The 16,666-nt window shown below is 42.1% G+C and overlaps 1 protein-coding gene across 3 annotated transcripts in view; it reads left to right on the forward strand.

Moving 5' to 3' along the window:
- Positions 1 to 16,666, forward strand: part of Frmpd3 (FERM and PDZ domain containing 3) — a 90,416-nt gene that overhangs the window by 36,732 nt on the left and 37,018 nt on the right. For all 3 annotated transcript variants that reach the window (XM_034485515.2, XM_076918170.1, XM_076918171.1), the window contains 4 exons: positions 4,179 to 4,283; positions 8,715 to 8,822; positions 11,699 to 11,830; positions 14,022 to 14,141. In XM_034485515.2, coding sequence (XP_034341406.1) covers positions 4,179 to 4,283; positions 8,715 to 8,822; positions 11,699 to 11,830; positions 14,022 to 14,141 — 465 coding nt within the window. The remainder of the gene's footprint in view (positions 1 to 4,178; positions 4,284 to 8,714; positions 8,823 to 11,698; positions 11,831 to 14,021; positions 14,142 to 16,666) is intronic.

Genomic DNA, 16,666 nt, shown 5'->3' on the forward strand with positions numbered 1-16,666 from the left:
TAAAACCATCAGAAGGTTTTAAAAAATACTGGACATGAGACCCTGTTTCTAAATACACACACACACACACACACACACACACACACACACACACACACTGATGCTCCACCCTGACTTATGTAATTGGCCTGCGGCCTGGTCCTTGGAGACTTTTAAAAGCTCTTGCAAGCATTTCTTCTGTGCAGCCAGAACCAAGACCCACTGCTGGAGTTCCTGCTAGACGCAGGTAGAACAAGTAAATTTTCATAATCTGTACTCTGTAGGAGATGTGATTGCTGACTCCATCAAACATAGCTAAACCCAAGGCTGACATGATGAGGACAATTTGCTTCTGATGTGTCTTTATCTTAGGGTCCAGCCCTCCTGCAGCTGATCCAGTAAAAGAATCCTAGCCACAGTGTAAATGACAAATAATGGCATAATGCACTGCTTTTTCCAGCTAGTCTGAACCTTTGGGGGCTTAATACAAAGGAATTCCTGATTGAAGAACTCACAGGCTTTATGGCAAAGCAAAGCCCATAGAAGAGGTCATTTCAAATGGCCCCAAACCTAATCGATCCCTCAGAGCTCACTTTCAGTAAATAACAACCATGCTTTTCCTATGGACCTTTCTTTTTCTCACTTCCCATATCTAACCCATAAATGTACGATCTTGATTCAGTCTTCAAAATATTTCCAGAAGGTACTCACTTTGATCATCTTCATTGTCGTCATCTTAGCCCATGACAGCAGTATATTTTAAGTGTCTCACTGCAATCACAAATACTGCATTTAGCCATGCCTGACTGGTCTTACCATTAACCTCCTACAGTCCATTTCCCCCCACAGCAGCCAGAGGCATACACACATCAAACCCTGTCTGCTTAAAACTCATCAGTGGAGTGAATTCCAGAGTCCTCACCATGACTTCCAAGGCCCTACATGACTCAGCTTTCAGCTGCCTCTTAGAGCACACCCCCTCTGGTTCCCATTCTATCACTGTATTCCAGGCACATGGATTGCCTATACTCCTCAATCCTATGCCTACCTTAGGGCCTTTACCATTATTTTTGTCCAGAAGCTTCTCTCGACAGATAGCCTCATAGCATCTCTGCTTTATTTCCTTTTGGGTCCATGATAGGTATCCTCTAACTATAATATGTAAACTACTTCCCGCTCCCCTAGAATGTGTTTGTGTGGGAACATATGTGGTTGTAACCAATACATATGTCCTCAGAGGTATTGAAACCAGTGTCTTGAGATACTCACACCCATGTTCCCTGTAGAATTGCTGACAATACTCAAGACGTGGAATCAATCTAAGTGTCTATAAACAGAGGAATATGCAAAGGAAATATGGTTCCTACATACAACGAAATATTATGGCTCTAAAAGAAGGAAACTGTCAGAAGGCCCAAGGTTCAGTCTCCAGTATCGCAAGGAGAATCAAAATCAAATCCTGTTATTTGTTACACGGATGAACCTGGCAGACATTGTGTTACATTAAATAAGCAAGGCACAGAAAGACAAAGACCTCATAAATGAAATCCAAAAACAGCAGAGTTACAAAAGCAAAGTAGAATTATAAATTATGGTTACCAAAAGCTGGGGACAAGAAGAGTGGAGTGGATGGGGAGACGCTGTGCAGAGAACAAACTGTTGTGAATAGATAGATAGATAGATAGATAGATAGATAGATAGATAGATAGATAGATCTCCTGTAGCTGTCTACAGACACATCAGAGGAGGGCATCAAATCTCATTACAGATGGTTGTGAGCCACCATGTGGTTTCTAGGAATTGAACTCAGGACCTCTGGAAGAGCAGTCAGCCATCTCTCCAGCCCCGAAGTGTTGTTTAGACAGGTGGAATACATTACTTTTTAGACCTGTTGCAAAGATGTTTTACTTGTCATTCTCTTGTGTAGTTCTTTACCCTGCTTTTGTTTTCTTACAATAGTCCTTCTCTGCAAGGATATTTCAAAACCTCATGCACAGTACTGAAATATATATATATATATATATATATATATATATATATATATATATATATTAAGGTTTGATTTATAAATTAGGCATGGTAAGAGAGCAACAACAATAGTGTTATGAAATAAAACAATTAAAGAGCTAGGTGTGGTTCACTCCTTTAATCTTCATCCTAGCTATGGGGAGGCCAAGGGGGACTGATCTCTTTGATCAAGACCAGCCTACTCTAAGGAGCTTGTTCCAGAACAGCTGGGGCTGCAAAGAAAAAACATCTCAAAAACGGGGGAAGAAAGAAAGAAAGAAAGAAAGAAAGAAAGAAAGAAAGAAAGAAAGAAAGAGGAAAAGAGAAAGAGAGGGAACAATTATAACAATGTACTATAATAAAAGTTATTTAAAATGTATTAATTTGTTGCTAGAATTGTTCTTGTATTATTTTTGAACTAAAGTTAATAATCAGTGACTGAAACCACAGGTGAAACTGCAAGCTAGGCATGATGACACTGTGCCTATAATCCCAGAATTTGGATAGTGGAGTTAAGAGGACTAGAAGTTCAAGGTCATCTTTGTCTACATTGTGAGTTCAAGGCCTGTCTGGACTATATGAGGCCCCGTATTAAAAAAAAAAAAAAAGTAAAATTACAGAAGGGGGTGCTACTGTAGTTATGTGCTACATAAAAGGTATTTATTAGCCCAAAACAGTGCTGCACATTTGTAATTCTAGCACTTGGGGAGCTAAGACAAGAGTATCAGTGTCACAAGTTCAAGGCCAGCCTGGAATATATAGCAAGACTCTTTTTCAAAAATAATTTTTTATAATTGTCTCTTTGTCCCTGAAAGAATAGACACACTGCAAGGCCATAGAATTTGGTCAGTTTTGCTCCTGTATCCCTCATCACCTAGAATATTGATAGACATGTGATAAGCCACTGTTAAATTAACCAAATGCATAAATAAGTCCTCCTAAAGACAAGAGACTTCAGCATGACTCTTGCATTTCCTAAGTGCTAGGCTGTCGGCAGCTCAACAGAAGACTAGAATCAGAAGAACACTTTCCCTGTTCTCCATAGGGGGATTGGGCCCAGGGGTCCCCCACAGACACCTAAATCCATGGATGCTCAAGTTCTTTATATCTGTACATACTGGCATAGTATTTACACGGAATCTACCCACATCATCCCAAATACTTCAAATCATCTCTAGATAACTTCAGATTCTGAGTACACGGTAAATGCTATGTACATAGTTGTTACACTGTGTTGTTTAGGAAATGGAAGCAAGAAAAATGTCTGTGCATGTTCAGCAGAGACAGACGGTTTGCTATTGTTGTTATTTCATGTATTTTTAATCTGTGCTTGGTTGAATGCACGGATGCAAAGCTGTGGGTAACAAGGGCTAACTGTAGTTTACAGTGTTTGCTAATCATGCTTCCTGCTGAATTTTGGGAAAGGTTTCAAGAATAAGAGAGCCTGACTGATTCTTTGAGCATTTCATGCAGAATTGAATACACAAAGTAATGCAGCGTTTGGAAGTAGAAAGCCAGGGGCACTGAGCTAAATCGCTCATCTCTCTCTTCCTGAGTAGTTCAGAAAGTATAGATGAGTCATTTCGGAGGGCTGTGTTTCCTCTCTCTCAGATCTCAAAAATATTTGTTATAAGTCTCCTTTCGAGGGGCATACTTGTGAGACAATAAGATTATTTCTGGAGATCCCCTGGGAAGTGTGTATTCACACACAACGAAGTCTACTATTCAAGTCAATCTCATATTAGGAAAACTGAATATGTAAAAATGTAATGTATATGATTACTGAGGGTTTTTTTTGCAAACCTCCTTAGGCTTAGAGAATTTATAATTGGATTCAGTTTATCCAAATTCAATTCATGCCCAGCTTTTACACAACACACCAATCATACAGGGAGACAATTAGCACATTGCCTTGTAGCGCGTTGCCTTGTATTTAATAGGTAATCAATACTTGTCTATTGACTCATCGATCAGTAAGCCAAAATATCTCTGTACTAGTATTTTCTTTTTTTGAGATAGTGTCTCACAGTGGTAGTCTAGGCTGGTCTCAAACTCACGATTTGCTGGCTCAGCCTCCTGAGTTCTTGGGATTACAGGTATAAACCACCAGATTCCGTTGTACTGAGAGAGACATCTTAACTCTAATATTACAAAGGAATGGAGAACTCACCAACCCTTTGTTCTTTTTCCAGTCCCCTAAATCTGCCTTCATCAGTGCTGCAAAGAAGGCCAAGCTGAGGTCCAATCCTGTGAAGGTCCGATTCTCTGAGCAGGTGGCAATTGGAGAAACAGATGCAGTAAGTGCCGCCTTGGCTTCCCTTCTCTCTCTTTGGCCAGAATCAACCTGGCTATTGAGTCTCAGTCAGGGGCTTCTGGCAGTGGATGCTTTTATGAAGGGGTTGCAGCACAAAGATCCTGGTGCTCTGAGTGAGTGGGTACTGACGAGAGAAGAGTGTGTGACATCCAGAGTGGATTGGGAGGGAGAGAAAAAAAACATATTGATTCCCTCTGGATCTTCTTGGCACTTAGAGAAATTTCCGTCCCTAGCACAATAGTGTACACTCAGAACAAGTGTTCCATCAACATCTTTTGGCTGCTTGATAAAAACAGGGAGGAAGTAATGGTTTTGTGAAGACCCAGAGAACAAGTGGCTGGTGAAATTGAACTCTCTTCACATTTAAGTGGCCCTGCAATTCCACATCTTGACTGAAGAAGACGAAGACGGTGCTGACCGGTAGCTGCCTAGCAGCAATGATACAGACTCTGCTTTAAGTCACTAACTTTTCCCCAGGCACCAGAAGGGATCCAAAAGAAATACCTGCTCCTTGCCACTGGCAACCTTTCTATGGGATGGGGGTTAGGAGGACAAGTGGTATAGACTGAGACTATAGTAAATCTCCTGCTGTGTGATATCATCTCAAGAAGCAGCTCAGTTTGGCCAGCCCATGCCATGCAGCTGCCAATCTAGGGTTTCCTGGCTAGCCCACAGGTTTCTTGCTGTTTGTCAGGGATGCATGCAGTAAGCCATCTACCGCACTTCCGCAGATGAGAAGAAGTAGGTGGAGAGCAGAAGTCAGTGTGTACAGCCGCCATGAAGTCTGGCCCAGAAATCTGCAGAATTTGGTGATGTCCTAGTGGGAGTAGAGTAGGCCCTGGTGTGTTTTTGTAGGATGGGATGGGCTGTCAGGAAGCCTGATCATTTATGTACTAAGACACAGCTGCAGTTGTTGAGAGACATAGCAGCAGTCCCAGACTGAGCAGAGAAGTCAGCAGGATGCCAGGCATGTTTGTAGTTCTCCAAGGTAGAACCATCAGGAAGAAAGGAGAAAGAACACAGGTGTCTTCCATCTATTCCCTGCATCTCTTCCCCAAACCCAGCTTATGCCTTCATGCATCCCTTTGTGAGGAAGACTAGGAAGTTCAAAGGACACCTATAAGTCTGTCTAAATAATTAACACTCAGGATCCCATGTCAATCCCAAGAGAAACAGTTAAAGAGACAGTTAAATGGTTAAAGGACTGATGCTCAGAAAGGAGAGGGAACAGGACTCAGCCCCTGTGGCTCAGAGTAAAACATATCACAAGGTCCAAGTCACCAGTGAGACATTGGGGTCCTAAACTGTTGAAAATTCTGAGGGTATAAGCATTGAGATTGAAAAATATGGGCAAATGTATCCGACCCCACTTCAAAAGCACAGTCAAGGCCAGGACATGCAATGAAGAGCTCCTGCCCTGCCTCCCTTTACCTCTTTTTTCTTTTCCTTCTCTTCCTTCTTCTTCCTCCCAGCCTTCAAGTTCCATACCTCACAGGCCACAGGCAGATTGAAGAACCATCTTCAGTTCAACCAGAATAGCAACTGACTGCCCAGGGCAGCTAGAACCTACCCAGAGGTCACTTGTCTCTAGGACAGGCCCCAAGCTTGACTTGATACTCTGTCTAGTAAAGAAAACACATCCATCTTCCAACCTTCTCAGTTGCTGCCTGTGTGGATCATAGCAGTCTGTTCAGACCTGGAGAGTCCAAGTCCAGGTGACTTCAGACTGCCCCATCGTCCCCTTCCCCTTGTGTTCCAGGGCTTTATTAAGCAGCCAGAACAAAAATAAATCCTGTGGGCGTTCCTTGCCAACTGTATTTTTAAGCAAAATCAATTAAGTAATTATCTGAGTCCAACCCAGTGTGCTAAATAAAACTTGCCAGTGCCGAGCATCATCAGCCTGGGGAGCCTGGGCCTCTGGGCCTGGCAGGAGTCGGGCATCTTAGGATCAGCAAGGCCTGGGCATCATCATTACACCTTTCCAAATTGATTGATATCCATGACTTTCCTCTTTGGTTTGATCCCATCCAACTTGCCTCCTGGCTCCCCATCACTGTCAGCCATACCCTAGCTCGGGACTTGCATCTTTGATGCTTTATCCACAACAGCTGCTAGATCTGAACTGGTCTACTCAGGCTTCTCTGATAATCTATCTCATTCAAAACTCAGAACCCAATTGGCCTTGCACAGAAGCCTTACCCTCCTTATACCAGGTACTTTGTTTAAGGTTCATAATGTTCATACATGACAGGGAATGGCAGCAAGAATTCAAGTTGGACTCTATCGATCTATCTATCTATCTATCTATCTATCTATCAATCAGAAACAGGGTCTCATTGTGTAGCCCTGGCTGTCCCAGAATTCCCTATGTGGACCAGGCTGACCTCCAATTCACGGAGATGTATCAGCCTGTACCTCTCCAATGTTGGGACTAAAAATGTGTGCACCCACCAGGGCCATCTTAAGATCTCTACCTTTGCAATAGCTCTCTGAATGCTCAGCATGAGCTAAGAATGCAATAGAGGCTCTGTGGCTGCCAATGAGTTAAAGATTCTGGCCACCTATACACTGCAAAGAACAGATGATGCTGGCCCAGGAAATGTGTGCATCCTCCTCGTGAATCTAATCGTTCAAGTAAGCATATAGTAAACGCCTACCGTTCATTCATTTAGCAGTCACTTATTTAACACCAACTATGTGCCAGCCGTGCTATTCATTGCTGGCACAATAATGATGACTAGACATGGTCTTTGTGCTCTGAGTTTACTGTTAGATTCTAAATGACAGATGTTCTTCGAAATATTGCTGGAAGCTAGGCATGGTGATACATGTTTGTAGTCCTAGTACTCAGAAGGGGAAAAAAAGAAACCAGCCTAGGTAGCACATAGTTTTATCTTAGCACTTGGGAGTTAGAAGAAAGAGAGTTATGAGTTTGTGGCTAGCCTGGGCAACATTGGAAGACCCTGTCACACTCCCGAAAAAATGTGTGTGTTTCTGGGCAGTGGTGGCACACGCCTTTAATCCCAGCACTTGGGAGGCAGAGGCAGGCAGATTTCTGAGTTTGAGGCCAGCCTGGTCTACAGGGTGAGTTCCAGGACAGCCAGGGCCACTCAGAGAAACCCTGTCTCAAAAAAACAAAAACAAAAACAAAAAAAAGTGTGTGTGTGTGTGAGAGAGAGAGAGAGAGAGAGAGAGACAGAGAGACAGAGAGACAGAGAGACAGAGAGGCTAAGAAAGGAGTATATAGGTTTTTATAGAAAAACATGGGAAGACTGGATTCATGGTTATATAAAATACATGTTTGAGCTTGATTTTGAAGGTTGAATAGGAGCTTGCCAAGGAGAGAAAAAGTAAGCCAGAAAAACAATGGCCATTATTTAATTGATTTTTTTTTTTTGTTAACTGATAAATTCACATTCACTATTTATGAATGGACCCCCATTCCAGGAAAGCTTCCACTAAGGAATTATCAGTTTTCAGAAATGGGCTTTGCCAATGAGTGCTTTTGAACCAGGATCAATGCAGCCCACTTTCAAAGAGCTTTTGGAAATGTTTGAGAGTATTTTTGGTTATCACAATGATTTTTGTGTATGTGCTATGAGCACTTAGTGTCTCAGTATAAGAGACATTGAGAGCCCTGAAGCTAGTAAGGCAGTTCCTGAATGATGAATTGCCAGAGATATGGAGGCATGAAAGAAGTGAGGTTTCTAGCAATGGTGAGACATGAAGCCAGAGAAGCAGACAGGATCCAGATCTAAAAAGGCCTAAAGAACCAGGCATAGTTTTACACACCTTTAATCTCTGCACTTGGGAAGCAGAAGCAGGCAGATCTCTGTGAGTTCTGGCTAGCCTGCTCCACTCAGTGAGTTCCAGACTGAAGCTACATAAGAACCTGTCTCCAAAAGGCAAAAGAAATAAAGAGAGAGAGAGACAGAGACAGAGACCGAGAGAAAGGACGGACCCTAAGAAGCTAGCAAGGTGGTTCAATGGTAGAGTGTTTGCTGAGCATAGAGGCTTTGAACACCATCCTAAGCATCAGAGAGTGACGGAAGAAAAGCAAAGGATGGGCTTGTGGAGGGCCTGGTAGGAAAAGAAGTCTGGAGATAGACTGGGGTGTATGAAGTTGTCTCCAAAGAAAAACATCCATGAGTAATTCATACTGTGTATAATGCTCTCTACTGATCCAGAGCTTCAAACTGCAGTAGAATGTAAATATACCACGATAGAAAAAAGAGGAGTGGATTTGCATATGGCTCAGCATCTTGGGGATTTTGTTCTTGTCTATATATAGCATTATTATTGATCTGGTCCTTCCTCTATCTCTTCTCACACCCTTTTGGACCCCCTACCTCCATCATCTTCTTTCCTTTCTACAACCCCCCTGTCTTCCTCCCCCTCTCCTGTGTATCCATAGAAAATGATGAAGAAGGAAGCTCTCCTCCTCATCCCCAACGTCCTGAAGGTTTTCCTAGAAAATGGGCAGATCAAGTCATTCACATTTGATGGCCGGACCACTGTTAAGGTACATAAGGCATCCCCTCACCTGAGGTACCTGTTTGTTTGTGTTCCTCTGAACACGCTAGCTTCACTGTTGGAACAAGATTGCTTTTGATCTTTCTATGCTCTGGAGTGCACGGCTGCACAAACATAATCCTCAGATGAGGCTGGTAGTAGAAAATTGCATGCCCAGCTGTGTGCTAATTATTGTAAAAATGTGTGTGTGTGTGTCCGCGCATGCGCAAGTGGGTACACATGAATGCACATCTGCTTGTCAACTACTTTATGTTCATACACGAGGTCCTTTAGGACTTTTAGGAGCTAAGCAATGGGAAGATCATTAAGCCATTTATAAAGCCAAAGTGATTTATATTGATACAATAACACCTACACAAGTTTACACAGAGAAATAAACACATGTGATCTCTTGGGAGATTAGCTTACCCATGTCTTGCTTTTTAAATAACAACCAGATCTTAAGCAAGATTTGAGAAGTCCAGCCACAGCCCTTTGGCTATTCTTTTCACAGGAAGAGCAATTACTGAACTGTGATTCTTAACAGCTTAGCCAGGCGTCAAAAAGTCCTAGTGATTCTCTTAGTCCTGGAGAGTAGAGGCGGTGATATGATTTTTCCGAGGTTAACTCTGCACTGGGACAGAAATATCTATTCCTGATTCTTCTGGACTCTTGCCAGAAGGAGAACACCAAGAATGAATGTTCTTATGCAACCAAGGCTGCCCAGATTGCTGGGCAGTCTTGACACCAGCTCAGGAAAGTTACCTTTCCCACCGTTGTCCTGTGGTTTCCATTCAAGGACCAAGATGACTGTATAAATAGAGAATCCCATCAGGCATGGTGACACAGGCCTATAAACCTAGTACTCAGGAGGCTAAATCTGGAAAATTACAAGTTCAACATCAGCCAGTGAGTGCTACAAGGGAGAAGGAAATAAGAGAGAGAAGAAGGAACACCCTCAGCCCGAAAACTCTTGTTTTCAGGTGCTCAGAATGGCCTTGCCAGTGTTTTCTACTGGAGTTTACTGATCATTCCTGTATTGGTTTGAGGAATGTCTAAGTATGTTTTGGGATTATTCCTTGATACATTATGCTACTGGCACTTAGTGTCTCAAGGTCAGAGATGCTAAGTGTCCTTCAGAGGACAGAACAGTTCCTGGATGATTAATTGTTCTGCCCAAAGTTTCTTTGGAAGACTTAGGCCTAGGTAAGTATCTTGAAGGAGCCTAAGTAAGACCTAACTGTACTCCTTAGGAAGCTACGACGTGGTCTCTTGGCTATAGAACATCTTAAGCTATGAAAGGAAACACTGAAACATAACTAGGCCACCCAGTTTGCCAGAAACTCCCTTGGTATTTCTTCAAGGTTAATATACCCATTGTCAATTTGTTAATACCCTAAGTACACTGACCGACCTTTCTTAGTCATAGAGCTAAGAGCACTCCTTACCTTACCTCACAATGCCACTACCATTGTGGCATCTAGGCAGTGCCAACCTTTGGCACTCAGTCCTTTGGCACTCAGTCTTACTTTGAACTTCGGCTATTTGGCTATTCATTAGAACTTTGACAGTCTTCCAAGTCACTTGTCCCAAAGAAGAACCTAGATGAAATGACAGTCTGGTATGGTGGCAGTTACACTTTTTTTTTTTTTTTTGGTTTTTTGAGACAGGATTTCTCTGTGTAGTCCTGGCTGTCCTGGAACTCACTCTGTAGACCAGGCTGGCCTCGAACTCAGAAATCCGCCTGCCTCTGCCTCCCAAGTGCTGGGATTAAAGGCGTGCACCACCACCGCCCGGCGGCAGTTACACATTTAACAGCAGTTGACAATCACTGGTTTGACTGTCAAGAATCTCAATGCAACTTAACTGCAAAAAAAATAAAATAATACACGCATCTATCTATGCCAGGGTTCTAGTAACACTCGAGCCTCTGTAACTACATGAATAGCACAAAGAAATCCTCTCAAGTACCCAGCATTTTTTCAGCCCTCTGTTCAAATGACTGAGTATCTTACACAGAAGGGATGCTTTGGCAGCTCTGGCCATCAGAGAGCTCTGAACTCCCAAGCCTGCTCCCCTCCAGCCTTTGAGGATTGAGACCTGCTGACTGCATAAATGTACACACTGCAGTGTGTATGCTGAAGCCACAGCAAATAGATGGCAAAAGCCTCAGAACTGACATTTGAGCAGCCCCCACGAATATGGTCTCAGACGCCCTAGTATTAAAAGTAGGGCAGCAGAGCAGACGGAGCCCAAAAGTAGTCAGATCTGTGACTGTACTCCAGACACGTGACATTGTTCCTCTTTGTGGACACATTTTTCAAGTTACTAAATTGATCGTCTATAAAAGCCAGCTATGGCCCAAAATGAACATTTTGCCAGTAGCTCAAGTCATTTGATTTAGTCTATGAATCTGGAAATAGTATACTTTTTAATCACAGAAATGTAGCTTTGGCTTTTGCTCATTCCTACGCGTTGACTGACAAAGCCAAGTGGACAGTCTGACTTAAGCGAGGTGAGTGAAGAACCAACACAGTGCCTGACCCTCCATAAGCATTCAGGAAATGATGTGTCTAATTGAGGGGAGACAGTGGGAGGATGGAGAGATGAAAGTACAGAAAGAGGAAGGAAACAGCTTTCATTTACCATATGTCAGGACAAGGGAATTCAAGGACACACACTTGCCCTTCCTGAACTTTTGGTGTTCCTCAGGGCCCAGGCCCCTGGGTAACACTCACGAGGCCCTTTACTGGTCCTATAGCTCAGTAGCTGGGCTACCACAAAGGCTTCCCCAGGACTATTGTGCTTCATTTCCAATATTTCCTCATGTGTTCTTTCCTTTGAATCCTTTGACTTAGAATCAGAAAAGATCTTTTCCTTCTACAGGATGTGATGGCGACTCTACAGGATCGCCTCTCCCTGAGGTACATTGAGCATTTTGCTCTTGTTCTTGAGTATACTGGGCCAGAACAGAGTCACAAGTTCCTGATTCTCCAGGATAAGCAGCCCCTGGCTTATGTAAGTCATCCCTTTATTCCGGCTTTATAGCTGCATGTAACCAGTGCTAGAGAAGGGCATCCACAACACTGCTTATCAAGAAAATTTATTGCAATAGAGTTAGCCAGCTCCCAGAAGTCATAGTACCAACCTGAGGTGGAGTGTGTATGTGTATATGTATGCATATATGTGGATATGTGTATATAAGTGATGTGTATATAAGTGTGTATGTGTGTATATGCATATGTATGTGCTTATGTGTATATGTATGTATATATGTGTATGCCTATGTGTGTTTATATATGTGTGTATGAGTGTGTGTGTGTGTATGTGTGTATGTGTAGTCTGTGAATGGAACCAAAGGACTTGTACATCACTCTTCCTCTGAGCTACAGCCTAGCTTTACCTAAGGGTGTTACTATCTATCTCCAGAGAGCGCCTCTAATGCTCTTTGTGACCCAACAAAGGCATTTGTCTTGGTCTCTATTGGCAACTCTCCATTTTCCTGGAAATACTGCCTGCTAGACCCTTCTGATTCCTAATAAGAAACTTGACCTCTTAGATGAGGGCTGTGGTACAGAAAGGTCAGAAATGGAATCAAATAGTAGTTAGGAATAGACTGCACAGGACAAGAATAGGTGGCCTCCATCATCTTCCAAAGTAGAAGAGAACAAATTATCTCATCCCCTAGCCACAGTATATGGAAAAAAGACTGTTAAAATCTAGGATTGCTGTATGGGATTTTACCCATAGCAAACCACCAGGAAACATCACAGAAATTAGCAGAGCCCATCGGTATTCCACAGTAGGGTGGGAAAGAACAGAAGGGGGAAAGTTAGGTAGATATAGATATAGCATTTAGAAAGTATGTGGAAGCCAAACAAAATTCATAAACCCAACCCAGCAAGATAGTACACTTGAGAAACTAGGCAGGATAATCTAGAGTTTGAGGTCAGCCTAGGCCTACCTACAATAGATTGAGCTACAAAGTAGAGAAACAAGACTGTGGATGCAGCTCATTGGTGAAATTGGCCAGCATACACCAGACCCTATTGATCCTTCTTGCTGTTGGTATGGTGACACACACCTTAATCTCAACTCTTGGAGATGGAGGCAGGAGGATGAGAAATTCAAGGTCATCCTTAACTAGATGTTGAATTTGAATGAAAGCCACTCTTGAGATACATGAGATCCTTTCTCAAAACAAAGACAGACAGAGCAAAAGAACGTATTTTTCAAAAGAAAGATTCAAGTTTCAGCTTAAATACAATCCAGGAAAGGCAGTGTCTGCTTAGAGAGATGAAGCAGCTCCTATCCTACCCAACAAATAATCCTCCAAATCAAATTGGTTTCTTGTTCCAAATGGGATTTCAAACTTCTTTATTATGAAATTTTCACATAAACAATACATATGGAATATAGTACAATGAACCTTATTATCCATCGCCAGGTTCAACAATTACCAGTATATTGCCAGCATGTTTCATCTGTATCTCCAAATGTGGTTTTCACTCTTTGATTTAAACTCTCTAGGCATCAAATAGTCTGCTAGACACTAAGCATGTCTGCAAGAAGAAGTTGATGAATTCTCAGGAGCCCTCTCTTCCTAACTCCCATCTTGGCACGTAGACTCAGTTCCTTTATAGGGGCAGTGAGACAACAGCACGAACTACCCTCAAAACATGTAATGATCCTCACCAGTACTGGAATTATGGGCATGAGCTACCACACAGACCCCATTCTTGATAAAGACCATAGCCTAAATAAGTGATTAAAGAATACTAGGCACAGCCAGGCATGGTAAAACACATCTTTCATCCTAGCACCCAGGAAACAGAGGAAGGGAGATCTCTATGAGTTCAAGGCCAGCCAATCTACATAGAAAATTACAGGCCAGCCAGGTCTACAAAGTGGGTTCCTGTCAACAAAGAAAGATTCATTGATAGGTTAACAATAAAGTATAGGGTAATTATAAAGTTATACGATAATAAAAATTAAGAATTTCATATTTTAGACTGAGGTTATCCATGGATAACTCAAACTAGGGAAAGTAAAACCCAGGATGAGAGAATGCTCAATATAAATTTGCCATGTTTGAGACAAGAGTAGAAAACAACAGCCTAGCTCATCCCCAAGAAGCTGACAAGCTGCCTGCCACCCCCAGTCATTGATTCTATGGCTTCTCCTCCACCCTCTCCCCACTGTGTCTCAGGTCGTGCAGCGGACACACTACCATGGAATGAAATGCCTCTTCCGAATAAGCTTCTTTCCGAAGGACCCAGTGGAGCTGCTCCGTCGGGATCCTGCTGCTTTCGAGTACCTATACATCCAGGTAGGGTCTGGCTTGGGAACACAAAGATAGACCAGTGGACAAACAGGCAGGCTGGTTTTGCTATCACAATGAAGTTGCTATGTAAGTTTAACCTTTAGCTTGCTCTGAAGGCCCTTTCCTTTCTGAAGCTCCACGGTCAGGTTAGCTGGTTTGGTAACTTGAATTTGATTGTCAAAATACTATCTACTTGTTTACCCAGAGCCTGTCCATTTTCAGAAACAAGCAACCCCAGTAACTCTGGTACTTCCACAGAATTCTAAGGTTTGACAAATTCTTTGGGGGGTCAGAAACTCTCAACCCCCAATACCTAGGTTGAGTAAGGAGATGGTTTTGACCTTATTCCATCCAGAGACATTTATTGAAGCCACTCTCTGGGTCAAGTCCTGACAATCAGAGGTGATTGAAAGGTGGTGAAGAAAGGATAGAATTCTCTCACCAGAGTTCATATATCTATAAATATAACCTCAACAGGGTTCACTGTCAATCCAAGAAGCAGTCTGCCAGACCTACATGAGAGAAAGACAATGAAGGTGTCACAGAAGAAAAGATATGTGTATACCCTTAGCTATGAAGTGAACGTTTGCTGTATAGTAAGATGGAAAAGAGGGGCCATATTCCAAGCAGGAGCCCTTGCACTTTCAAAGGCATGCTGACAAGAAAAAAAAAGGAAAAAAATGCAAGTGATTTATTGCAGCTTCAGTGTAGGATGTAAAAAGCAATAGAAAATGAAATTGGAAAGCTAGGAAACAGGGAGTGAATGGTTGGTAGGCCATGGAGAGAATTGAGTTTATTCTGGAAGCTGGGCAGTGCTTCTCAGAATGTGGGCCCTGAACCAACAGCATCATCAACTTGATACTAGTTAGCGATGCAAATTATTGGTCCTCATCCCAGTGGTTTGCTTTAACAAGCTCAGTGAAATTAAAAAACAAAACAACAACAACAAAAAAAAAAAAAAAAACCAGGATCTCGTGTGTCTCAGGCTGACCCCTAATACACTGTGTATCTTGAGGATAACCTTGAACCTCCAATACTCCTGCTACCAGATAGACCAGGTCCAGATGCTGAGTCTACAGGCAGGCATCATCACATTCAGTTCTCCATGAGAGTTTAGAACTCTCCCTGTCAAAGCCTTTGAGACAGTGGAAGTATTTTAGGACAGTGATTCCTTAGCCATGCCTGCACATCAGAATTACCTGGGAGGGTGCTGGAGTGATAGCTCAGTGGTTAACAACATTGGGTACTCTTCCAGAAGACCTGGGTTCAATTCCCAGCACCCACCATGGTAGTTCAGAACTACTTGTAACTCCAATTTTAGGGGATCCTAGGGGATGTTTAAAAATTGTCTAGGATATGTGCAGTCAAGGTAAAGAAATCGTGCTGAAGGGTAGGAAAGACTACTAAAAGGAGAGTCACCTGGTCATCATCCAAAGGAAAGATGATGTCCAAAATCAGGGCTGTGATTGATGGGTGTATGGAGTGGGATCCCAGGGAGATTTAAAGGTTTTGATTTGCTGAGTATCAGTAGAGATGGTATCAGGCAACATGTAAGTGAATAGAGCACCATGAATTTGGAGATAAAATAAGTTCATTTTAGGGCATGTTGAGTTTATGTGCCCACGGACATTATGCAGCACTTGAGAGAAAAGACTTAAACTTCATTTGTCTCCAAGGGTGACACCTGAGACTGTGCAATGAGAGACATTGTGGTTATCCTCTCTGTCCATTCTGACAACCTGAAATGTTAGGAACATTTCTCAGCCTCAAGTTCATTAGCCAAACCTCTAGGGGGACAATGGGTTGTATAGTTTAGTTCTCGTTTTGTTTGCCTTGAATTTCTTCATTCAAACTTCTCAGGATTGCCTTGGTTCTAATATTTTGAAATTTGATGACAAGATCGTGCCCAGAATATTTTTCCACTTTGTGATAATGTGGATTTCATCTGGATTTTTCCTTCTTTAAAAAAAAATCAGGTTTTTTTTTTTTTATTGAGGTCTAATTAGCACATAACAAACTACACTTATTTAAAGTGAACACTATGATAAACTTTCACCCCCAGCCATCACCACAATCAAATTATTGAACATATCCAATACTCACTGACATTTCCTCGGGCTCCTTTGTAATTCATCCCCCAAGCTACCTTTGACTGGCTTTCTGTTACTATAGATTTGTTTTTATTTGCAAGAATTTATATAACTTAAACCATACAATCTGTATACTTATTTTGATCTGGCTGATTTTCCTCAGTATAAAGATTTTGAGATCCATCCATATTGTTGAATGTATCAATAGTTCATTTTTCTTGTTGAGTAGTACTCATGGTACCAGAATGTGTTATACATGTTGATAGATGTTTGGGCTATTTCCAGATTTGTGCTATTTCAAATGCAACATGTATGAGTATCCATGTCCTGGTCTTTACATCAACATATGCTTTCTTTGCTCTTGGGTAAATAGCTAATAACAGAATGGTATGATCAGTTTTCTGAAAAAAAAATGCTAATACTATTTTTCCAAGTGGCTGT

This window comes from Arvicanthis niloticus, chromosome X (assembly GCF_011762505.2).
Source record: "Arvicanthis niloticus isolate mArvNil1 chromosome X, mArvNil1.pat.X, whole genome shotgun sequence".
Taxonomy (NCBI): Eukaryota; Metazoa; Chordata; class Mammalia; order Rodentia; family Muridae; genus Arvicanthis; species Arvicanthis niloticus.